Source organism: Nelumbo nucifera, chromosome 7 (genome assembly GCF_055504915.1).
Source record: "Nelumbo nucifera cultivar China Antique chromosome 7, China Antique-T2T, whole genome shotgun sequence".
Taxonomy (NCBI): Eukaryota; Viridiplantae; Streptophyta; class Magnoliopsida; order Proteales; family Nelumbonaceae; genus Nelumbo; species Nelumbo nucifera.
Genome location: NC_142655.1, coordinates 27876394 through 27899916, shown reverse-complemented (window position 1 = coordinate 27899916; position 23523 = coordinate 27876394). Strand labels below are relative to the sequence as shown.

The 23523-nt window shown below is 40.3% G+C and overlaps 1 protein-coding gene across 7 annotated transcripts in view; it reads left to right on the top strand.

The window, feature by feature from the left end:
- Positions 1 to 312: 312 nt before the first annotated feature.
- The window catches only part of ASHH3 (histone-lysine N-methyltransferase ASHH3), a 37923-nt gene continuing 14712 nt past the window's right edge, over positions 313 to 23523 (top strand). For 3 of the 7 annotated variants that reach the window (XM_010253161.2, XM_010253156.3, XM_088891140.1), the window contains exons 1-7: positions 313 to 594; positions 979 to 1035; positions 16144 to 16199; positions 16293 to 16366; positions 17286 to 17415; positions 17708 to 17819; positions 18119 to 18218. In XM_010253161.2, the coding sequence (XP_010251463.1) occupies positions 16349 to 16366; positions 17286 to 17415; positions 17708 to 17819; positions 18119 to 18218 (360 nt within the window). In that variant the 5' untranslated portion in view covers positions 313 to 594; positions 979 to 1035; positions 16144 to 16199; positions 16293 to 16348. The remainder of the gene's footprint in view (positions 595 to 978; positions 1036 to 16143; positions 16200 to 16292; positions 16367 to 17285; positions 17416 to 17707; positions 17820 to 18118; positions 18219 to 23523) is intronic. The other 4 variants (XM_010253157.3, XM_010253159.3, XM_010253158.3 and 1 more) reach the window with 4 other exon arrangements.

The following is a 23523-nucleotide window of genomic DNA, read 5'->3' as shown; positions in this document are numbered from 1 at the left end:
ACGTGGGTGGGGGTCATGGGAATTTCGATTTGTGAGATGGGGGGATGGATCCGACTTCCGAGTTCCGACCATGATCCATAGGGGGAGGAGGCGGATATTTTTTCCCGGGGGTTAAATGGAATTTCCCCTTAAAATTTTTGTGGGGCCCATTTTTGAATCACATGAAGAAAACAAAACCACCTACGTATGAAAGAAGGAAAAGACCTTTTCAGTCCTATTTTAGCAACCGTTTGGCATAATTTGATGGGGTAAGTTTGTAAAATAAATATTATGATGCCAACAGATTGCCATCTCGTCCGACAAAGCAAAACCCTAGCCAGTCCGAATTTGAACTTTGGAGAGAGAGAAAGAGAGGGAAGAGAGAGAGAGAGAGAGAGAGAGAGAGGACGAGACAAAACTTTGAATCTTTGGAGGAATGGAGGGTAATGTCCAGTTGAAGATGGAAAGAAAAACTCACCTAGATTCAAGAACATACTCGATTTAAGATATTTCTTTGCAATTCGTCTCCGGATTGAAGCCCATCCGTTGCAAAAGCTTCTTTACTGGAGATTCTTCCATATCAGGTCAAGAAGGGGCATTATTCTTCCATATCTGGTAAGGATTTTGTTTTTAAAGTCAATTTCTTGTTCTTCTTCTTATTGTTTGATTATTTCTATACTGCAAAACAAAGGCTCCACCTTATCTTCAAACTGCTCTCTCTCTCTCTCTCTCTCTCCCTCCGGGCTTGCCTACTTAGTCACACACCTGTGTACAAATTACAGAAAATTTCAAAATTCTCTATTCAATTAAGTGGTTTTACCGTCTACATTCTTGCATCACGTTTCAGTGGTTGTTTTTTCAATAGATCAAGCAGAGAGCCTCTCTCTCTCTCTCTCTCTCTCGATTTGGAGCAGTCAATTTGTGGTCTATAGTTTTATTTTGTATTGTTTCATTCTATGTAATTTTAATTATATTTTAGTTCAACTTAACTTTTTGTAGGATTTGATGGGAGCAACGAGTGGAATGAAAGTTATCAACTGTTACATATAAAAAATGGTAGTTTGTCTGTAATTGGTTCTTTGTTATCTTTTGCTTTACTTTGCGACTTTTTATGTTTTTAATAAATTATTAAATCAGCATTGTATTACGTTGTTTTGTTCTCCGCATTTTGTGGCAATAGACAAAATATATATTTGGTGATTGCTTCTTATTTGTTTGTTTTTTTTTTTTTTTTCGGTTGTGAATTTAGTGTTGAAGTTCAAAAATGATTAGATCTGCTTTAGTGCTTTGCTGAACTAGACGATTATAATTGTGAAGTTATTACACTGTTTTGTCTTAATCATTTATTTGAACTTTAATTCAAAATAAAATTAAACCACCATTTTACTTGTTCCTTTAGTGCTTTGCTGAACTAGACGATTATAATTGTGAAGTTATTACACTGTTTTGCCTTAATCATTTATTTGAACTTTAATTCAAAATAAAATTAAACCACCATTTTACTTGTTCCTTTAGTGCTTTGTTGAACTAGATAATGGTTACTTGTTCTGACTCTGAATATTGTTTAACAAGCCAAAAGCCAAATTCTTTTTTTGATAGATTAAAAATTTACTGAATGAAATAAGAAAATACACAAAACATATACAAAAGGGAGGGAGATGGGAAAAAATACAACATGCAAACTGCCATAAGGTGCTCTCCCTAAGGCCAAAAACTTACTAATCATGGCTATTGAAGAGCATCCAAGATACAAAATGGCTTGAAACCAAAATAGACCTCTTTCTTTCTTTCTACAGGAAAGCGTTTGTGTTGAGCTGTACAAATTTACTTGTAATGTTTTTATGCAATTGCATCTTTTACATGTAGCTTCTCATCTTCTCCAAGTCAATTGCTATTTTCATGCTGAAGACAATACGCGTAATATTTAAATGATCACTTGGTGAAAATACTTTCATACCCAGATTTGATACTTGTCCCTTTACCACTCGTAGGGTCCAGGGGCCACTTTCAACCAATAGCATTCTGCCCTATGGATTATTCTAAAAATTATCAAGTCTTACATTTAATAGGATTCAAAGCTTCTCGAAAAGAGTTAGCTTCATGCTTCCTTGTAATACTAGCACAAGTTGCATATGTTTAGAACCAATCAAGAGGCATTCTTATCTTCTCATAAGGGTGCTACTAGGGGTATGCTGGGTTGGGTAGAGCCTCTCTAAGTCAACCTGAAGGGAGACTAGGCCAATGTAAACATGAAATTAGACTAGGCCAATGTAAACCTGAAGGGAGACTTTTTGTTCATTGAATTATAAACAAATGAACAGAAATTTTACAAGTGAGATGATATCAGCAAAGATGAAATTAACCTTAAACTAACCTAAGCTGGTCTATGCTTGAGTTGAGCCCAGCTGAAACTATGGGCTATGAAATAATTTGATGGTTACTTTTGAATTTACAAACTCCATCAAACTCAATTGTCTTATCATTGGGTCAATATCTTCTAATGATATTATGCCTATACATATATTTATACGAGAGAAACACAAAGCTAGGGTCCAGTTGCTTGGAGTCAAGACTAAGCTCAACTTTATCCTGACTTGGGTTAACGCTTTACCGATGCTTGCCAACCTGATGGGTGGAAAGCCAAACCCATCCTGAATGCCTACCTAAAATTTAGTTGGGCCAATTGGTTTGTAGGTAGGGTTCGAATAAATTGTTTTATAGGGCAACCACATTTGATAAGGTTTGGAATATGTCTTTCACAAAAGGGCAAAAATTCTGGTTTATAATGAAAATCTAAGAACTATGGAATATAGGTATGACTGGTTTAAGGTTAAAGGTTCCAGACGGGGTGCATAAGTCTTGGAAAAACTAAAATTTAAAGCAAGGGTTTATGAAAGCTTAAAATTCTATGTTATGAATTTCTTGTCCATGTGCTGATTATTGACTCGTCGAGGATTATGATATCTTTTTTTAGGTGGTATAGTCGTAAAATGAGAGGGAGATCCTTAATCACTCATTGGGTGCCTTTTATCACTTTTGGGTTTTGAATTGGGTCTTAGGGAAGCGCTATCCAAATTCATTAACTTAAGAGTGGAATGACATATGTCTTCATAAGCCAGTAACTTTTGTTAGCTGCTTGGGAAACCCTGGAATTTCAGGAATTATTGAAGTGTTTAGAAATGCTGTATTCTGGATCTATTAGCCAAGGTGTCTCTACTTGGGATGATTTATTGGCAGTTTTACAGGGCATGAGAGTTGAGACTGGCTAAATCTCTAGTCTTAGAGATCTATTGGTGGAAGGGGATTTTCATTCATCTGTGGGCTGGTTAAAAAACAATACAAGATCTTGGAATATTGATATATAATGAGAGAGATTGAACACTTGGCTGTAAATTTTATAACAAATTATACTTCGGTTCCAAATCCTGCCAGTAGCATGGCAGATGGGTTGGCAGGAATCAATTGTATTGAGGAATAATTCCCCAAGGTGGGAACTTAGCAGCAGGGGGAGACTAGTAAGAGCAGGCTAATTTTTGGGGTGCTTGGCACAACAATGTTCTACATTGTTCTCTTATATATGGTTAATAAAATTTTCGTTGTGACAGATCTAATAACTTTTTCCCTCTGCTTGTCACTCACTTGGTAGCTTCTTGGTGCAAATATGGAAGCAAAGAAAGAAATGGAAGACAAGAGGTTAGATGGAAACCTGCAGAATGCACTGTCAATGAAAAATAGTGACTGTTTGACCAGTCAGAACTTGTTTGATTTGGCTGAAATTCTACAGTGCTAAAAACTGTAGAATTTCAGCTCAATCCAACATGTGGAAGTGCCCCATCTAAAGACTTCAAGTTGGCTGATTTTTGGATTCTGCAAGTCATGGTGAAAGTCCTAATCAATAGATTGACTAGTGGACCATATTGACATTTATAATAATTCCTGTCACTGATATTTATAGTAATTATCATCATTACTATTTATAGAAGAAAACGACTTACTATTTTTAGTAATTTCTGGTTTCTTATTTTTAGTAGAACTAGAGAGTTTTAGCATCCTAGTTTGAAAGGAAAGTTTCTCTTTCTCTCCCTCTCTCTTTTAAGTTTGAATATGAGCAGGAGTGAGTCCAAATAGGAGTTAGAAGTTGCTACTTTTGGGTCTATAAAAGTGTGTCGACAAGTCTTGTAGAGAATCACCCATTTTGTTCCATTCTTTTGTCCTTGCTAAGGTTAAATATAGAATTCTTTTTTTCCTATTTCTACCATAGCTAGCAGCTATAATAGATGTGGTTGAAGCTTCTAATTGCATGTTAGATTTTATTTATTTATTTTTTTTTGCTTCAATTGGTATTAGATAACTAGGTTGAGGATCTATATTTTGGTAGATTCATGATTGGGCAGGAAGATCAACACCAAAGGGTGCAAGAAACAAGGAACAAGTGACTAGAGAGGATGTAAGAGTGATGCAACTGCAGATTAGGCATGATGTGCAACAAAAAAATTTCAACCTTTATGCTAGATTGGAGAAGTTGGTAGGCATGGATGATGATGGTGATGCTAGATTGGAGAAGTTGGCATATGGCATGGATGATGATGATGATGCTAGATTGGAGAAGTTGGCATAAGGCATGGATGATGATGATGATGCTAGATTGGAGAAACTAGGACTTTTAAGCCTTGCCAATTTCAACGTTGAAGGCAAAGGAATTGAAAACCTCAAGGTATGTATCAAAGGGAAGGATGTCTACTAGCTATAGAAACCTTTCACTATCCCATGGGAGACTCTTCCAATGAGAAAGGAGTTTGTGGAATAATTGGACATCAAGTACACCAATATTTGGGCATCAATAATCAAGATCAAAGCCCTAAGATCAAAGTAGAAGTAGTAGAATTTTTTTTTTGGTATAGAATCTACGAAAGAAGCTTTGGATTTGTTCAACTTGATGAATTTCGTTCACCCTAGACTGGGGATCCCATTGTGAAAGTTTAATTGCCAAAACCCTGCCCAGAATAACTTCAAACCATTGTCCAATTAGTCTAGGGAGAAAAGTGATAAGAGGAGGCCCTACTCCATTCATATTTGAGAATATGTGGCTTACTCATCCTAATTTCAAACATAGGGTAGAAGGGAGGTGGAGTGAGGAGTTGGTGGGGCTATAAATGGAAAGGAATTAGATTTCGTAAGAGGTTACATAGGTTGAAAGACAGAATAAAAGAATGAATTAGGGATTGCTGTGGAAGACTTAAAGAAAACAAGGAAGATATAATTACCCATATCGATCTCTTAGACAAAAAGAACCTCAATCTGCCTTAAGCGAGGAAGAAAAGAATAAAAGGTGGAAGCTGAAAAAGGATCTAGAGTAAATCCTTCTATGGGAAGAGATCAGTTGGAGGTAAAAATCAAGGTACAAGTGGATAAAAGAGGGTGATGGTACTAATAAATTTTTCCATGCTATGCAAACGGGAGAAAGAACAAGAACTTTGTGTCTAAAATGGTTAGGGAGGGAGTGGAGGTCACTAATCAAGAGGGGATAGCAAGGATTTTTGTTGGCCATTTTAAATCTTGCTTCAAGAAGGCCTCTGAGGTTTGGATGGAAGTGGAAGGCCTAGAGTGGCCTTCACTAGATGAATCTAGTAGATTTATAGGAGAGGAATTTGATTTGGAAGAAATAAAGAGGGTATTTTCCATGGCAAATGTAAATCACTAGGGTTGGATGGATTTACTTTAGCTTTCTATCAAAATTATTGGGACATAATGAAGCATGACTTGCTTGAAGTTTTCACTAAATTTTTTGAAAGAGGCATCTTAAACCAAGGACTCAACGCCACTTTTTTGGTGTTGATTCCAAAAACTCCTGAGGCCTTGACCCCTAGAGATTTTAGGCCAATTAGCCTGGTAACTAGTTCCTACAAAATAGTGGCCCAAACCAAGGGGCTTTTGTGTGGGGCATGCAAAGTAAGACTGAATTTCGATAGCCAATGAGTGCGTATAGGAGAAAAGGAGGGAAGGTAGCAAAGGCTTTGTGTGTAAACTAGATGTGGAGAACACTTATGATTTGGTGGATTGGTCTTTTTTGTTAGAGGTCTTAAAGAATTGTGGGTTTGGGGAAAAATGGTGTAAATGGTGTAAAGGCTTTGTGTGTAAACTAGATGTGGAGAACACTTATGATTTGGTGGATTGGTCTTTTTTGTTAGAGGTCTTAAAGAATTGTGGGTTTGGGGAGAAATGGCGTAGTAAGGGACTTCTTTCCAGCTTCTAGAGACCTAAGATAGAGAGAGCCATTGCCATTCTTACCCTTCCTTTTCACCTTAGTCACAAAGTCCGTAGTAGATTGATTTCTAGAGTCGATTGGTGGTCACTCACCTACAATTTGTAAATGATACAATCATTTTTTGTGATGAGTTCATTCTGCAACAAGTGAGAAGGCTGAGGTTGATGTTAAATCTTTTTGAAAGATTTGTAGTTTGAAGATTAACCTTAAGAAATGTTGTGTAGTAGGGGTAAACTTACATGAAAGGGAGGTAGAAGCAATCACGGAGACTCTAGGTTGTTAAACTAATGTGTGGCCTTTGAAGTATAGGTTTGCCTTTGGGGGGAAATCCTAGGAGTGTGAACTTTTGGACACTTGCAGTAGAAAGGCTTGAAAAAAGATTAGCAACTTGGAAGTGGAATTACATCTCCTAGGTGGTAGATTAACCTCGATCAAGTCTACCTTGGTGAACCTTCTAGTGTATTTACCTATCTATTTTTAAGATTCCCCCAAAAGTGGCTAACTTGCTGGAAAAAAGTAATCAAGGATTTTCTATGGGAACTTTGAGATGAAAAGAAGGACCACGTAGTGAAGTGGGAAGCAGTGAGCAAAAGCAAGAAAGAAGGTGGGTTAGGGGTGGGGAATGTGACATGTAAGAATCAAGCATTGCTAGGGAAATGGTTGTGGAGATTCCCTTTTGGAGAGTGAGAATTTGTGGCATAAGGTGATAGCTAGTTTACATGGACTGTTGCAAAATGGTTGGGACTTTGGAATCTCAAATAGAGCTAGTTTGTCCTCTCCTTGGAAAGTTATTCATGCAGTACTTCGTTGTTTCCTCGAGCAAGTCATGTATGGATCTTATTCAGGGTCTAAAATTTGGTTTTGGGAGGACCTCTGAGTGGGTGACTCTACTCTTAAAGATGCATTTCCCACTCTTTATTCTTGATCTTTATTTAAAAATGAGCCTATTTTTTCTTTTTACTCTGTTTTTGAGGGAGTGGCTTGAAATTTATGTCTCAAAAGAGGGTTAAGAGAGGCTGAATGTGTTCTAATCTTTGAGTTGTTTATTATCCTTGATTCAATTGTTGTTTTTCCTTCTACCTCAGATGAAAGAATTTAGATCCCAGACCCCAAAGGTTCCTTCTCTTGTGCCTCTTTCTTTCATTCTCTGGTTGCTCATGCTCCTAATGGGTCTTCCTTTCCAATGAGTGTGGTTTGGTGTAAACAATTCCTTCAAAAATAGAGTTTTTTTTTTGGACATGCTTCGAAAGAAAAGGAAAAATGTTTGTTTATCCATTGATTGGTGCATACTTTGTAAGGCAAATGGTGAGACTGCTTATCACATTCTAATTTCCTGTCTGTTTGCAACCTCTATTTGGGAGTGGTTCTTTGACCTCTTTGGGTGCAGGTGGACTCTACCTACAAGTTTACCTAGTCTGTTTGCAAGTGAAACCTTCAGGTGGCCAAGGAAAAGAGCAAGAATTTTATGGAGATGTATTAGGGCTGTTGTTGTGTTATGGGCCCGGGCGTAGGATCTCATCACAGGTCGGTCCACGGGGAGAACCTCTAGCTTCCCCTTGCCCCTCCCTTTGTGTGAAGACCCTATCGTGGCGACCTAAGGGTGATTTGTTCAAGAGATCACCCTAACTCTCCTCAACTCTTTCCTTGACTGAAAACTGAATGCCTTTATTCTCAATTCGCAGCTCCTTAAATAGGAGATTACAAGAGGTGAGAATCCTCCCTGTAGGAGGACTCCCTATAGAATTCGACTACTTACAGATAAGGCTAAGATAAATCAAACTCTAGAAGATAAGGAAAACTACTAAAGATAAGATAAGCTGAGAGCTAATAAGATAAGTTGCCGCCTTGTGGGCCCCTCCTCACTAATGCTGCCGGCGGCTGTACGCCCTCCCCACGAATGCATGCACAACATTACACCCCTCCTGGGCGACGAGCTTGTCCCCAAGCTCGAGATCTGGGTAGGCATCTAGTGGGTGCCGAACCCAACCAAAGATAAATAGTCTTGCTCTGGGTTAATAATTTGCAGATAGTGATGAGCAAGGTCGTTCTCCACAGGGATTGGGTGGATTTATTTCCAAGTAGATGGATTAAGGGGGGTTTGTAAAGCTAAGCAAAACAAGTAAATAGCAGAAAATGACAGAAAACAAAAGATCAAATCGATGGGAGAAAACTTCCGGTTGAAGGGACAAGTTCAACTTTGATTCGTAGAATTGATCCTTGATGCAAAGATAGATTCATATGTTTATGAATAAATTGGTTATAGCTATTAACAAGCTCTAACAGCCAGCCTCTACTCTTATTATTCGACAACCAAAACAAGCTCTTTGATTGCTTCCCTTATTAATAGGCAGTCCTAAACAAGCTCTTAGGATTTAACCTATTAATAGCATTAAGAGGGGAGAGACCCAATTCTGGTCAGCGATCTCACAAGCTCGGACCGTTTAAACCAGATCATGCATTTTCCTAACATAGATCGAAAACTTTTTTGCAATCAATTTATGTTAGTTGCCACCATGATCGAACCTACCAATCATATACGAAACTGGAGGTTCAATCGGCCATGGATTATTTCCATTGAATGAGCAAGGGGCCCTTCTTGCTTAATCAACAAAAATAATCCTCACAGTTAATTTGCAGAAAACACATGAATACCCATAAACAATGAACTGAAATAAAAAAATCAATTAGATCTCACAATGTTACAGAATCAAGGCTTCCCTAACCCTTCAACCGGAAATAAAAACTTACAGACACCTCATGATGAAATCGCAGCTTCCAGATGAGAAAGGGGGGCGAACTCTTGCTTCTTCCTCCTTGGTTGCTGATTTCTCTCTCTGAAGACTGAAGCTCTCTCGGAGGAATTGATGCCTTGGGTGCTGGTCCGCCCCCCCTTTATATAGATTTGGGGAGAGGGCTGCTCTCCAATTCCCTTAAGGAGATTATCCTCAAACTGGAAAGTCCTAGTCTAATTTGAACTTATCCTACCTAACTCTTATCTCTTATCTTTTTAGGATTACAATTTGAGAATTTAAATCTGATAAAACTCTTTTGTTGAGATTACATTCAACTTCTATTCTAATGGGACTCTTGGATCTTGAATTCGAACTGGGCGTCTTTAACAATTCGGGCTTGCTTCAAGACTCTTCTGCGAAATGGGCTTCAGCTTGTGAAATGGGTCTTGCTACGAAATTGCTCTGACTTTGGGCCCGATTTCTTCTTCGATGCGGACTGATTCTGCCAAAACCCAAAACATAAAAGTTGTGGGCCTTTTTCTTATTTTTCCAATGCTTCTTGAATTGTCCAAATCGGAGTCCGGAATTGAGAGTTATGCCCAGATCACTGAACGGTGCCGAAACTGTGCAAAATCATCTGATTAGCCTTGTTTTCTTCCAATCGCTTTCTTACTTGCCCTGAATCGAAATACAAGAGTAATGAGTCCAATTAGGTACCAATTAAGTGTAAATTACTGAATATTGAGGGATAAAGATATGATAAATTTTATTCTCATCAGTGTCTTGGAGAACAGTCCAGGGGATCCAGGTGGCCTCAGCTGATGGTAGGTCGTCCCATTCCATTAGGACTTCGAGAGTACCCCGATTGATGCGGGATCGAACCGGAGCCCGAGGCTGGAGAATGGGTCTGCCGTCCCTTAAGGGTGGTAGGGAAGGTACCTCATCAGGAGGAGTACCTATAAATGGCTTGAGCAAGGACACGTGGAAGGTATCTTGGAGTTTGCTGTGCTCTGGTAGCTCAAGCTGATATGCAACCTTCCCGATTCGCCGTAACACCTTGAAGGGCCCGTAAAATTTGGGAGCCAGTTTAGGGGGAGATCTGCTTTTGAGAGAGTGCTGCCGATAGGGTTGGAGCTTCAACCACACAAACTGTCTGGGCTCGAAAGTTAATTCTCTGTGGCACTGATCGTAGACATTCTTCATGCGTGTCTGAGCCTGCTGTAAGCGGAGAGCGACTTCGGCCAGGAGGGCATCGTGATCTTGTAGACCACGATCGATTTCTTCTAGCCGTATCGAACCGGGTTCGTAGGACAGTAGGGGGGGGGTTCCTGACCATAGACGACCCGGAATGGAGTCATGCCAAGAGAAGAGTGATAGGCCGTGTTGTAGCAGTATTCGGCCCACGGAAGGCAATCCACCCAACGCCGTGGCTGGTCACCCACAAAACAGCGTAGGTACATCTCTATGGTACGGTTTACTACCTCCGTTTGCCCGTCCATCTGCGGGTGGTAGGCGGAGGAAAAGGCTAGGGTTGTTCCCTACAACCGAAATAGCTCCTTCCAGAAGGTGCTAGTAAAAACTGGGTCCCTGTCACTGACGATGGATTTGGGTAGCCCATGCAAACGGAAAATATGTGTGAAGAAGACGTGGGCAACCGAAACTGCGCTATACGGGTGGGATAAGGGAATGAAATGAGCATACTTGGAGAAACAGTCCACCACTACGAATAAGATCGATTTTCCGCCGACCTTGGGTAGGCCTTCAATGAAGTCCATGGAGATATCAGCCCAGATCTGTGTTGGGAGTGAAAGAGGCTGGAGAAGGCCCGTCGGGTGTAAGTTTTCCCATTTTTGTTGTTGGCACATGGAGCAATTCTGGATGAAGTCCCGAATCGAAGCCCGCATACCATGCCAATGGAAATCGGCGTGGACGCGGTGCAATGTCTTCTAAACACCTTCATGTGTGGAGTTATGAATGTTGGAGATGACGGAGGGGATTAATGGACAATCGACTGGGAGATATACCCGTCCCTTGTATAGTACTAGCCCGTCGTGTATGGACTAGTTCGGGTTGGTCGCTTCGGACTGTATCTTCTGAACAAGGTCCCTCCACTCCGGTGATTGGGGCAGCATGCTTCTAACGCTTTCCAATAGGGTGACGCGGGGCCGAGAGATTGCACAAAGGTGTATAGCATCTTCGTCACGCCTGGACAGTGCATCTGTGGCCCGATTTAAGGTCCCTGCCTTGTAGTCTACCCGGAAGTCAAACCTGAGCAGTTTACTCGCCCAGTGCTATTGAGGTGGAGTGGTAAGCCGCTACTCTAGTAGATACTTGAGACTGTAGTGGTCTGTCTTGACGACGAAGGGTCTCCCCCACAAGTATGGCCTCCAGTGCTGTACGGCCTTGGCTAGTCCAATGAACTCGCGCTCGTAGGCCGGTAGCTTTAGATGCTGGTCAGCTAATTTGCGGCTAAAGAAGGCTATGGGGTGTCCCTGCTGTTGTAGTACTGCTCCAATGCCTATACCGGAAGCATCACATTCAACCGTGAATTCCAGGTCAAAGTTTGGTAACTGCAGCATGGGGGTGGAGGAGAGTGCATCCCTTAAGTTTGCAAAGGCGGCGTCCGCTACTTCATCCCACCGGAACGCGTTTTTCTTCAACATCTTGGTTAATGGGGCAGCCAAGAGTCCGTAATTCTTTACAAACTTGCGGTAGTATCCGGTCAGTTCTAGGAACCCACGGAGAGTCTTGGTGGATTGAGGTTTGGGCCACTCTTGAATTGCTTGGATTTTGGAGCCATCTACCGAGACACCCTGCCTGCTGATTACATGTCCCAGATAAAGGACTTGGTGCTCCCCGAAGGAGCATTTGGGCCACTTCAGGAAGAGTTTGTGTCGGCACAGTAGTTCCAGAATAGTTTGTAGGTGACGAACGTGCTCAACCCATGATGTACTGTAAACCAGGATGTCGTCGAAGAATACTAGGACGAATCTGCGAAGGTGGGGTCGAAATACCTCGTTCATCAATGACTGAAATGTGGATGGAGCGTTGGTGAGGCCGAACGACATGACTAGAAATTCGAAGTGGCCATGATGCGTTCGGAAGGCTGTTTTTTCCACATCCTCGGTGGCCATCCGGACCTGAAAGTACCCTGATCTGAGATCTAGCTTTGAGAAGTATTGAGACCCGTGGAGTTCATCCAGTAGTTTGTCTACCACGGGAATCGAAAATTTGTCCTTGACGGTTCTGTTGTTGAGTTCTCTGTAATCCACACAAAACCTCCAGGTGTTGTCTTGCTTGGGTACCAATAAAACCGGCGAAGAGAAGGGGGAGCGGTTGGGGCGGATGATTCCTTGTTTCAACATTTCCGCACACTGTTTCTCTATCTCATCTTTTTGCAAATGCGGGTAGCGGTATGGCCGGACGACGACGGGTTCTGAACCTGGTATTAAAGGAATCCGATGGTCACACGATCGGGCAGGTGGGAGTCCCTTGGGTTCTTGAAACACGTCCGGGAAGTCGGTGAGAAGTCTCTCCATCTCTGCGGTGTGCATGGTTTTGCCATGGAGAGTATGCACCTGCGGTCTTTTGCCTTTACCCTGGTTCCCTGCCAGGTGACTTGTTTTCCATTCAGGTGGAATGACATGGTTAGGGCACTGAAGTACCATAGGATAGGGCCTAGTGTGATGAGCCACTTAACTCCAAGCACTATATCAAACTCGTCCAGGGGCAGTACAAATAAATCAGCGGAGAAGGGTTCGAATTCGACCTATATTAGGATGTTCCTGTAGATTCCAGGGCTGTGAACTCTCTCCCCATTTGCGACGGCTACCTGAAGTTGCGGTCTGCTTTCCATCGGTAGTTTCAATTGAAGTGCCTCTTGCTCGCTGACAAAATTGTGCGTGCTTCCCGAGTCCACCAGAATACGTACTGGTTTCCCTGCCACCTGTGCCCGCAGCTGCATGGTTTGAGAGTTCTTTATTCTGGTGATGGCGTGGAGGTAGATCTCGGGTTCTAGTGCTGTGGGTTCCTCCTCGTCTTCCTCCAGTTCGTCTACCAGGAGGCAGAATAACCGCTTGCATCAGTGCCGGCTGAGTACAACTCGTTGCAGTTGAAGCATTGCCCTCTTGCTCGGCGCTCCGCCATCTCAGCTCTAGATAAGCGTTTGATGGGGGGTGCCGTCATGCTGCTTCCTATGCTGGGTGCCGATCTGGAAGTGCTACCTGTGTGAAGCCTATGTTCCCTGCTGGCTGCCAAAGAAGACCCCCCTCCAGTTGATTTCGGGTTTGTCCATGAAGTCGCTGAACGCCCCATGCTGGAAGATCCTCGGCTGGTCTGTAGCTTGCGCTCGAAAGTGCGAGCTAGGTTCATGGCGGTGACCAGGTTGGGAGGGCTCTGCGTTTCTACATCGACTCTCAGGGGCTCGGCTAATCCAGCGGTGAACATATCCACCTGCTGATTTGGGCGTACTGAGGAGGCTCTAGCGAGAAGGGTCTGAAATTTCCATTGGTACTCGGCTACGGTCCCGGTTTGCTTGAGGTTAATTAACTCTACCAATGGGTTGCTTGTCAATGGGGGCCCGAACCGGAGGAGGCAATAGGACTTGAATTGGTCCCATCTGAGTCCTGGTTCCTTCTGCTCTACCCGGTAGAACCAGAGCTGTGCTTCTTCTGTCAGATGAAATGCAGCCAGACTGACCTTATCCCTTTCCTCCGTGCGCTGATTGCGAACGAATTGCTCGCAGCGGTACAACCATCCTAGTGGGTCGCCGCTGCCGCTGCCGCTGTATGAGGGAAACTCTAGCCTACTATACTTGGGTATGACCGCTGCTGTTGGGGCGGCGATCTGTCGTTCGCCGGATGCCTCCGCCAAATCTGGTCGGCGGCTGCTGGTGGTGGTCGCCCCTTCAGGGCTCCTCTCCCTGGTGGAGAAATACAACTCGAGTAGGCGACGAAGCTCTCGGACATCTTCTTTGACTTCTCTCACTTCCGCGTGGTTCTCCACGAGTCAGTGTTCCAATTCGTGGACCCTAGATGATAGCTGCTCCATATCGCCCATGACGTTTGGCTCTGATACCAAAATGTTATGGGCCCGGGCGTAGGATCTCGTCACGGGTCGGTCCACGGGGAGAACCTCTAGCTTCCCCTTGCCCCTCCCTTTGCGTGAAGACCCTATCATGGCGACCTAAGGGTGATTTGTTCAAGAGATCACCCTAACTCTCCTCAACTCTTTCCTTGACTGAAAACTGAATGCCTTTATTCTCAATTCGCAGCTCCTTAAATAGGAGATTACAAGAGGTGAGAATCCTCCCTGTAGGAGGACTCCCTGTAGAATTTGACTACTTACAGATAAGGCTAAGATAAATCAAACTCCTACTTCTAATAGATAAATCAAACTCTAGAAGATAAGGAAAACTACTAAAGATAAGATAAGCTGAGAGCTGATAAGATAGGCTGCCGCCTTGTGGGCCTCTCCTCACTGCTGCTGCCGGCGGCTGTACGCCCTCCCCACGAATGCATCCACAACATGTTGTATGGAAGGTTTGGGAAGAAAGAAATGCAGACTCTTCAAGGAAGAGGAGAGAAGTTTGGAAGCAATTTTAGATAGTGTCCTCCCAAGAGTTATTCATTCGGTTAAGTCCTTGTACTTGTTCTCACCCTTCTCCTTTGCCGATAGAAAAAGGAATTGGAGGGAAGTGGTCTCTTCATCTACAAGGACTAGAACAGTTCACATTTGGGAACCACCCTCAGAAAGCTTATAAAACTCAATTTTGATGGGAGATGTTTTGGTAACCCAGGCCCTTCAGGCATTGGAGGGGTGTTTAGAGACAATTGGAGTAGGTGATTCTTTAAGGGCTGAGGTGTTGGCTGTCATGGAGGGACTCCAAAAGGCAAAGGACATGAGTATACAAAAGCTGGTTATAGAAGGCAATTCGAAGCTGGTAGTGGAGTGGCTGCAGAAGGAAGGAAAGGGACTTTGGGTTTTTAATAATGAAAAGAAAAGGTTTAAGTGGTTAACACAAAATATGGATGTGAAGTTTAATTGGGTAAAAAGAACTGCAAATGGGTTTGCTGATGTATTAGCAAAGCAAGGGGTGGGAAGGAGTCATATGTTTTGGGCTCTGTAATTGCTAATTTATACTATTGAGAGTTAAGAAAGTTTACCTCTCCTGCTCTTGTAATTGTTCTGTTTTAATTTAGTGAAATTCTGTTATTGATCAAAAAACAAAAAAAAGTTACTGCTTTGGTTCTAGTGTTTTCTGTCTTAATCTTAGGAGTGAAGTTTGAGTGATTGGTGTAGTGGTTTGTACTGGTGGTAGATTTTCTTCTCTCAGGTGACTTTTGGTCACTTTTCTTGTGTTTCCTTTTTCTCTTTAATTTATAAAAAAACTTTTGTTTCCACTCATAACATGTTTGTCAGCTTCTTGCTATCTCTTTCAAAGTTTTTTTTTTGATCAGCAACTATCTCTTTCAAAGTTACACCTTTAGCTTGTCATTCCTTGTCACTTGTCATCTGATAATATCTTCTTAAAGTGTATCATGGTTGCTGAAGGATGTCAGCATATACATTCACCTAATTGCCAACTACTTATAATCATTTATTTATACAAACAAGACCAAAAGGAAACTAAACCTAAATTACAACATAGCTAAGGACTGAGTTGCTCCCATATCTAATTGACTCGAGTAAGTCAATCATAAGTCCTGAACCAACATAAAATATGTAAAATGACCAAAATATCTCGCTGTACTGAAAGTATACAAAATACACAAAAGATTCAGAAAGTCCTATAGTTGAACATTCAGCTTTTCCATTGTGACCCTACACCAAGCTTGAAATGAGCATAAAAGGTCTTGAATGAATTTGTCACTGTAGATGTTTATAACTATGCTTGGCTGTGTTTAAGATGGGCCACAACTTTTCTACTTTCCCTGAAAGCTCCATCCAGGCTTAGCCTAACCACTCAAGCATGCCTTGTTATCAAGGCCAGTGATCAAATTTGGCAATTGTGCACTGAGATGAAGCTGGTTTTTTATTTTATTCTTCTTTGATTTTTAGCATTACTTCTAGAGGGTAGGATTGCAATTGAGATATATCTGCTTTGTGTTTATGCAAACCTAAGTATTTATTCTGATTTACCAGACTCAAAATCCTTATATTTTGCAGGTTACACGTGTTGATATGAATTGTTTTGCAATTTTTGTCTGTGAAAAGTTAAAATGGTAATGAAACTATTTAGTCTCAGTTTTTATTGCTTAAGAATTCCCTGCTTAAAACTAATTATATATTGGTTATTGCCTTGTCTGGTTGTTTAGGTGAAAAAGTTGCTCAATATCTTAATACATTACCATAGATTGACTCATTCAAAACCATGCCTGCTATGAAGAAGGTTGGTCAAAGTTGCTACCCTTTGCAGAAAATTAAAAAAACTTCATTAAGTTAATAGGATCTGTAACTTCAAGGCCGTTTCCCTCTCTAGTAACCATGCATGGTAGTGAGTTTCTATCTTCCTAAAAGTAGTTAAAAAAGGTTTTTCATGGACCATTTATTATTGGAGTTGGTATTTGTAATTTTGTATCTATGCTTGATTATATTATGGATGTGATTGGTAGGTTTTGTTGTAATGGGTGATTAAGCTATGTGCTTGTGCTGTCTTTATGTTATTAGTTATGTTGTAGTATTGAGCCTGAAGTTAATTGTCTTGATTTAGTTCTTTTCTATTTGTGCTTATGTGGCCCTCAATGGGGCACTCTTTTCATTTCATGTAACTTCACTTCTTTAATATAAATGGCACATTTTGGCTGGCCGAGCCAGAGAATAGTCTTGCTGCCCATTACTTCTCTTCTTCCTTCTCTGTTTTCTCTCTTCTTTGCCTTACTGGCATTGCAGGTCAACAGACAGGTTTATAGGTGATTTTGAATAAAAAGTTTTATGATTTACCAAAAAAATATAACATGGAGTTTTATGCTACATTACATTAGATGTTCATAAATGCTTAGGGCCTATACCCTCGTCTATCTTGTGATACTATCAGAGTTTGATTGCTAATAACTAAATGAATCTTTTATTTTAATTGGCATTTTGGCACCATGCAAGATGTGTCTGTATTTTATGGGATTTTATGTCTTCTCAATTTTTTTGTCTCTTATGTAAATTTTTTTTATCAGCAAAAGGAAAATTCATTTTCTCCATTTTTTTTGGTCAAGGAGAAGAATTTCTATTTTTGGAATTACTATTATCTCTCTCCATTTTGCCCTAACTAATTGATATCTTTTTGCTTCCTCCACGATTTTTCTTTGGCAAATCAGAATTCTGAACGCAGTAGCATCGGGCACATTTTCAACAAATTGCTGAAGGATCTAGGAAGTCCTGTTGAGTTTGACCTTCCAGATTGTTTGAAGAAACGCAAGCATACACCTTATACTTTTATAAGGCGCAGTATCCATCTGAATCATTGTTCAGGAATTTTTATATTTTGATACAAATTTCATGGTTGAACATTATCTGGTGAAGTGTTTGTGGTGTTTACCATGATTAGTGTGTGTGTGTGGATCTGATCATTACTCCATAGATTTGCACTTTACCATAACAAAAAGGTACATACATTTTTACTTGAACCTTGCAGTTTTCCTTCTGAGCAAATTATAGGTTTTGAAATTTGATGTGTATTTTTTTTTGGTTTTCTTTTTCATCTTAAATTTAACCATTGTTGATATTAACTCTTCAAAAGATATATATCTCACAAAAAAGGTTAAGAGACGTCTGGAGGATGATGGTATTTTCTGTTCCTGCACTGCATCACCAGGATCTTCTGGTGTGTGTGGTAGAGATTGTCATTGTGGGTAAGAATCTTCTTTGGTAATCATGGTTGCTTTATTAGGTATTGTCTGACGGTTTCTTACTGACTACCATCTGTAAGAACTGAAGTATCATCATTGTTGTCTAGGCATCATCAAGTGATTAGGGTTGGATTCTTGATCACCCTTTGTATTGCTAAAAGCAAATTGCAATTATTAGGACCATTATTGCCATCATTGTTAGTTTCTTAAATAGTTTGCAATCACTGCACTGCAAAATTAATTAGGTTTCTTTACTTGCCATAAGAACTTTGATGCAAATTTCTAATGTCTTGCTTTAATAGGATGCTGCTGTCTAGTTGTTCATCAAGCTGTAAATGTGGGACTTCATGTCTCAACAAACCATTTCAACACCGAACTGTGAAGAAAATGAAACTAGTGAAGGTATGACTTTGTAAAAATGGTTCTGATGTTATTTGCTTCCTATATCAAGTGGGGAGGAAAGCTATACATCAATTACTCTAGTTATCATTGGAAAAGCTAATAGGATAGTATATTATGTTTATTGATAATAGAAAGGATAATGTATTATGTGGATATTAATGCTGCAAACACTGTAATACATTGGCTAGGGATTTTGCAAATTTCCCTGTTTAATGTGGGGATAGAAAGTATTATTTTGGGGCTTGATTTTTCTTTATATTTCTGAAATTTTGGAAGATGTTAGAGATGCGAACACTGTTATTTGTCTATGTTATCTATGGTATGGTTTCATAGATTCTCAAGTTGCTCAAGTAAGTGTATGAAAAAGAAAAACATAGAGGAGGATTATAGTTGTTGAATCTAGTGTTAAAGTTATTTCTTGAAGATGGATTTGAAAATTGCTGGCTAGCATCCCTGTATGCATCTGAATAGATCATCAAAATGAGTTTCTATATAGAGCAAAGTTCCTTCTTGTAGTAATACTGGTGTTATTTGTTGTTTTTCAATTCCATGGTAAACATACATGAAAAAAAGTTATCACTATGACTTTAAGTTCAGGGGATACAAGCAGACATTACATCTGTGTCTTATGTTGGTGGATAATCATCAACATGTCATTTTTTAGTCGGTTCTTGGATTTTATTAAATGAATCAGAGACTAATATAGTATGATACTAAGATGATTTGTCATGACCTCTTGTGACACTTAGGCTAGCCCCCTCTCTGCCTAACATCAAACCCAAAGATTTCAACACTTTGACATATATACATTTAAAATCCTGATTAGTTTTTTTGGTATTAAATAAAAGTGAAAATTTTTATTAAAGAGAAGAGAGAAGAGGATACAATGAGGTGACAAGATATCACCCCAAACTCCCAAAGTTGAATGCTAACACCAGACCTTCAAAATCCTCCTTTTCCCTTTGAATAAGGTCTTTACTTCCCAAAACCTTATACAACAAAGCAAAATTCATCGTCAAGACCAAACAAACTTCAAGACCAAACAAACTTCAAGACCTAGGATAACTCCCCTTCAATTTTAAAACAAACCCATCCCTAATAACCTTCCAAATAGCTCTCCCCTTTCTAGTTTTCCTCATTCAGCATATATTTCTTTTCCAATTCCCCGAACTTTTTTCTCGTAAATTCTTCCTCTCCGATAAAGAATAATCCCAATGTCTTGCTTACTTGGACTTCAGTTTCCACTATCTTATCCAAATCCATACTTCTGTGTTCCTTACTCAACTGATCTCTACTTCCGTGTTCCTAAGAAGAATGAATTTTGGTTCTAAATGGCGGAATTGGATGAAAGTATGTGTGACTACTCCCTCGTTCTCAGTCCTGGTAAATGGGGTATCCTGTGGTCGCTTTAGGATTTCTAGGGGCTTAAGGCAAGGGGATCACCTTTCCCCCTTCCTTTTTTATATGTGTGACTGAAGCTCATAGCAGAATGATGAAAAGGGCCACGACAGGGGGTTTCATAGAAGGTTTTCAGGTGGGAGCTGAGAGGGTGGAGGTTTCTTTGTTGCAGTTTGCAGATGACACTCTCATATTTTGTGATGCTTCAATCGATCAGCTTGGGTATGTAATGGCAGTGCTGCAGTGGTTTGAGGTTGTGTCAGGCCTCCATGTAAACAGGCATAAAACTGAACTGGTTGCAGGGGGGAGATGTACCAGAAATAGAGAGGTGGGCGGAGGAGTGGGGATGTAAAAGAGGTAAGCTTCCTTTGAAATATCTGGGGATGCCTCTAGGTGCTAGGTGGAACTCCAAATCAATATGGGAGCCCATTGTGGAGAGATTAGACAAGCGTTCTTCTTGGATCCAAGTGCTTATCTTATTTGAGGTAAATTAACTCTGCTGAAAAGTGTTCTATCTTCCCTCCCCTTGTATTTGCTCTCTTTATATCCAATTCCTAGTGGGGTGGCTAAGTCTTTGGAGGGAAAGATGTGGGAGTTTCTGTGGAAAGGATGGAGGGATGAGAAGAAAAAATTCATGCTGGTTAACTGGTCCAAGATTTGCAAACCCAAATCTCAGGGGGTCCTGGGTGTGAGAAGAATAAAGGATCTCAATTCTGCTTTACTGGGGAAGTGGCTTTGGAGATTTGGGGAGAATCAAGGTGGTTTGTGGAGAAGGGTGATGGCAGCTAAATATGGTTATGGGATCTCTGACTGGGTCCCAGGTGAGCTAAACCAATCTTATGGATGCTTTGTCTGGAAAGGGATTGGGAAAACTTATGGTCCATTCTCAAATGGAATTATATTTAGGGTTGGGAATGGGAGGCAAGTTCTTTTCTGGAAAGATTTATGGTGTGATAATATACCCTTAAGGGTCTCTTGCCCTACTCTCTTTGATGTAGCAGTGGAGAAAGATGCTCTGTTTTCAGACTATTTGCAGGTGCAGAGTGGAAGTACTGTTTGGTCTCCTATCTTCAGGCGAAATCTGAATGATTAGGAAGTAGAGTCTCTGGTGGAATTGCTGCACTTGTTGTATAGCATCCCAGTGGAATTAGGGAGAGAGGATAGAAGAGTTTGGAAGTGGGAGAAGTCAGGGGAATTATCAGTTAGGTCCTTTTACAACTATTTTTCCAGATCAGAGGATGAGCCTATCTCAGTTAAGTCTGTATGGTGTAAGGGTGTGCCCACAAAGGTGGCATTTTTTGTATGGACAGCCTACTTGAACAGGATTTTAACTAGGGACAATCTGGAGAAGGGTATGCTGTTAAACACAACTGTCTGTGTGCTTTGTCAGAATCAGACCGAGTGAGTAAACCACTTGCTACTCCACTGTGTTTTCTCCTGTGAGGTCTGGAGCAAAGTAAAGAATTTATATGAGGTGAACAGTTGCTGCCCTGAGTCCTGCTGGTGCAGTTTTTGTAAATTGGCTTGGAATCTGACTCCTGCTGCAGTTTTCTGGTGCATATGGCAGGAGAGGAATGCAAGGATTTTTCAAGAACCAACACAGCTCCTCAGATACAGTATTTCAGAAAGTTACGGGAAAAATGTTTTCCTGGTTAGCAGTAAACAATGTTTTCAAGGACAAATTTTAATTCTTTTTTTGCGGTTGGGAATCTTTTTGTAAATCAGGGTTTGGGGGTCTAGCTCTGCTGGTGCAGTTTTTGTAAATCCCTGAGTACAGCTCCCCGTTATACATGTTTTGTCTTAATGAAATTCTTACTTTACCTGTTTCAAAAAAAAAAAAAGAAAAAACCTCCTACCCATTTAACAATGTGTTTTCTTTTTGAGTAACTGAACCAATTCTCAACTTTTCCTTCTCCACCCCTTTTTCCAGATGATCTACACTAGAGTTGATTCTTTCACCGTTCTTGGTTCTAGTTTTCTCCTTCACCTCTTGTAAAATCTTTTGTATTTACTACATGGACCAACCCTGCAAAGCTCTGCCTTCAATCAGCAAAAAGCTTTTGTAACAACTAACATGAATTAATTGACCGCCATATGATCATCTGTTTTTTTTTCAAGTTAACCAAATATTTATCACTTTTTTTTTTGATAGGAAATGTTAACTTTCATTAGATAAAACCATAAGAAACAACTGCCACCTTCCAAAGTAAAAGGTGACCCCTGAATAACAAAAATCTTACAACACTGCACAAAACAAAAACTCCCGATTCACCCCCTGTTTTGCTAGGTAGTCAGCAATTAATTATCACTTTTTTAGAATTCTTCAGTTGAATTTGTAATCTTTTTCCTTCCTGAAGCCACCCCCAACTTTCCAATGAACACATGGGAAAACAAAACATTGTCCACCTTATCCTGGATGCCACAAGACCTTTTTGAATTTTTTGAAATTTCAACTCCTTTTTCCCCAATACAGCTGGTTTTTTGGTTACTCCCTGTTTTGCTAGTGCTTTAGCCAAACTATTGGCTGATCTTTGTATTCATGTGAAAATTTCCCTTGATTCTCTTGCCAGCCATCACCCTTGAAAAATTCTCTAGCCAGTGATCTCACTTCATTGAGTTTGTATAATGCCAAGTTCTGAGATTTCTTTGTAGCCATCCAATAATTACTTTATAATCCACTTTTCCTAGCCCTAGAATCCCCTTCCACCACAGTCTTTGTAGTTAAAGTTCTTTTCCTAGCGCTAGTCCTTGAAGAATTGCTAGTAATTCCACTTTTGTTGAGTTCCCTTGACCAATAGAACTTGATAAATATTGCCATAATTGTTCCATATGTTCCTGAACACTACCAATACTTGAATTGCTTTGTTGCCCATGGCCTACCTGCCCCATTAGTGGATAGGGCTAAGATATCTGTATAATCCTTCTTATCATGGGGAATTTTGCTACCCATTGATAAGATCTTGTACTTAAAATGTTTAATTTTTTACCTAGTGTGCGGCCTTTACCAATATATTCTCATTTGAAGAATTGTTGGTATGAGTGTGATATTTATCCTTGAAAATTCTAGAATTACTATCTTCCTGTCCATAAAATTGCATCCCTAGTGCATGTCCACATGGTATCTTCCTTCTACTTATTGCAGGAGAAAAAAAGAATCCAAGAAGAGGCTCCTTACTTCTCTTAGAAGTGTCCATTTGCATCTAAAAAGAGAAGAAAACTTCCAAATAGCTTCATAGGGCTTTCAAAGCTGATCCCCAACATTGTAGGAAGAGTTCTTAACTAAAGAAACTCTTTGCTCCATGTACTATAGCCCTATACTTGGCCTTGGCACTAGATTGGGCCACAAACGATTGTTGCTTGCTCCTCCAAGAAACAATTACCTCCCATGAAGATGCAATCCTGAAATTGACCTTAAGATGCATGACACTTGCATATGCCAGTCCTCTCCTTGGTAGGGGTGATCATTTCTAGTGGCTAGCCTAGGCTGCCCTAGAAACATGGGATGATACTGTCTACAATATGCGCATATATTATTTAATATAGGTAGTGTCTCCAATAGGTGACAGAATGAGAGAAAATAACTAAGATGGGTTTGGTCATGTGTATAGAAGACCACCTACAACACTTGTAAGAAGAAGCAATCTGTTACGAGTTGAAGGGGCTAGAAAGAGTAGGAGCAGACCAAAAAAGAAAAGGAAAACATCAGTGAAAGTAGTAAGAAATGATTTAAGCACTCATAATTTAACAATGGATAATAGTTGGAATAAGGCTTACATGGTGATGATATGGACATATATATACAATATATTATTATATATAGTATTTTATATTATATGAAGTATAACATATTTTTTTATTCATATTACTTAATATAAAATGTTATAATATAATATATTTAATGTTATAG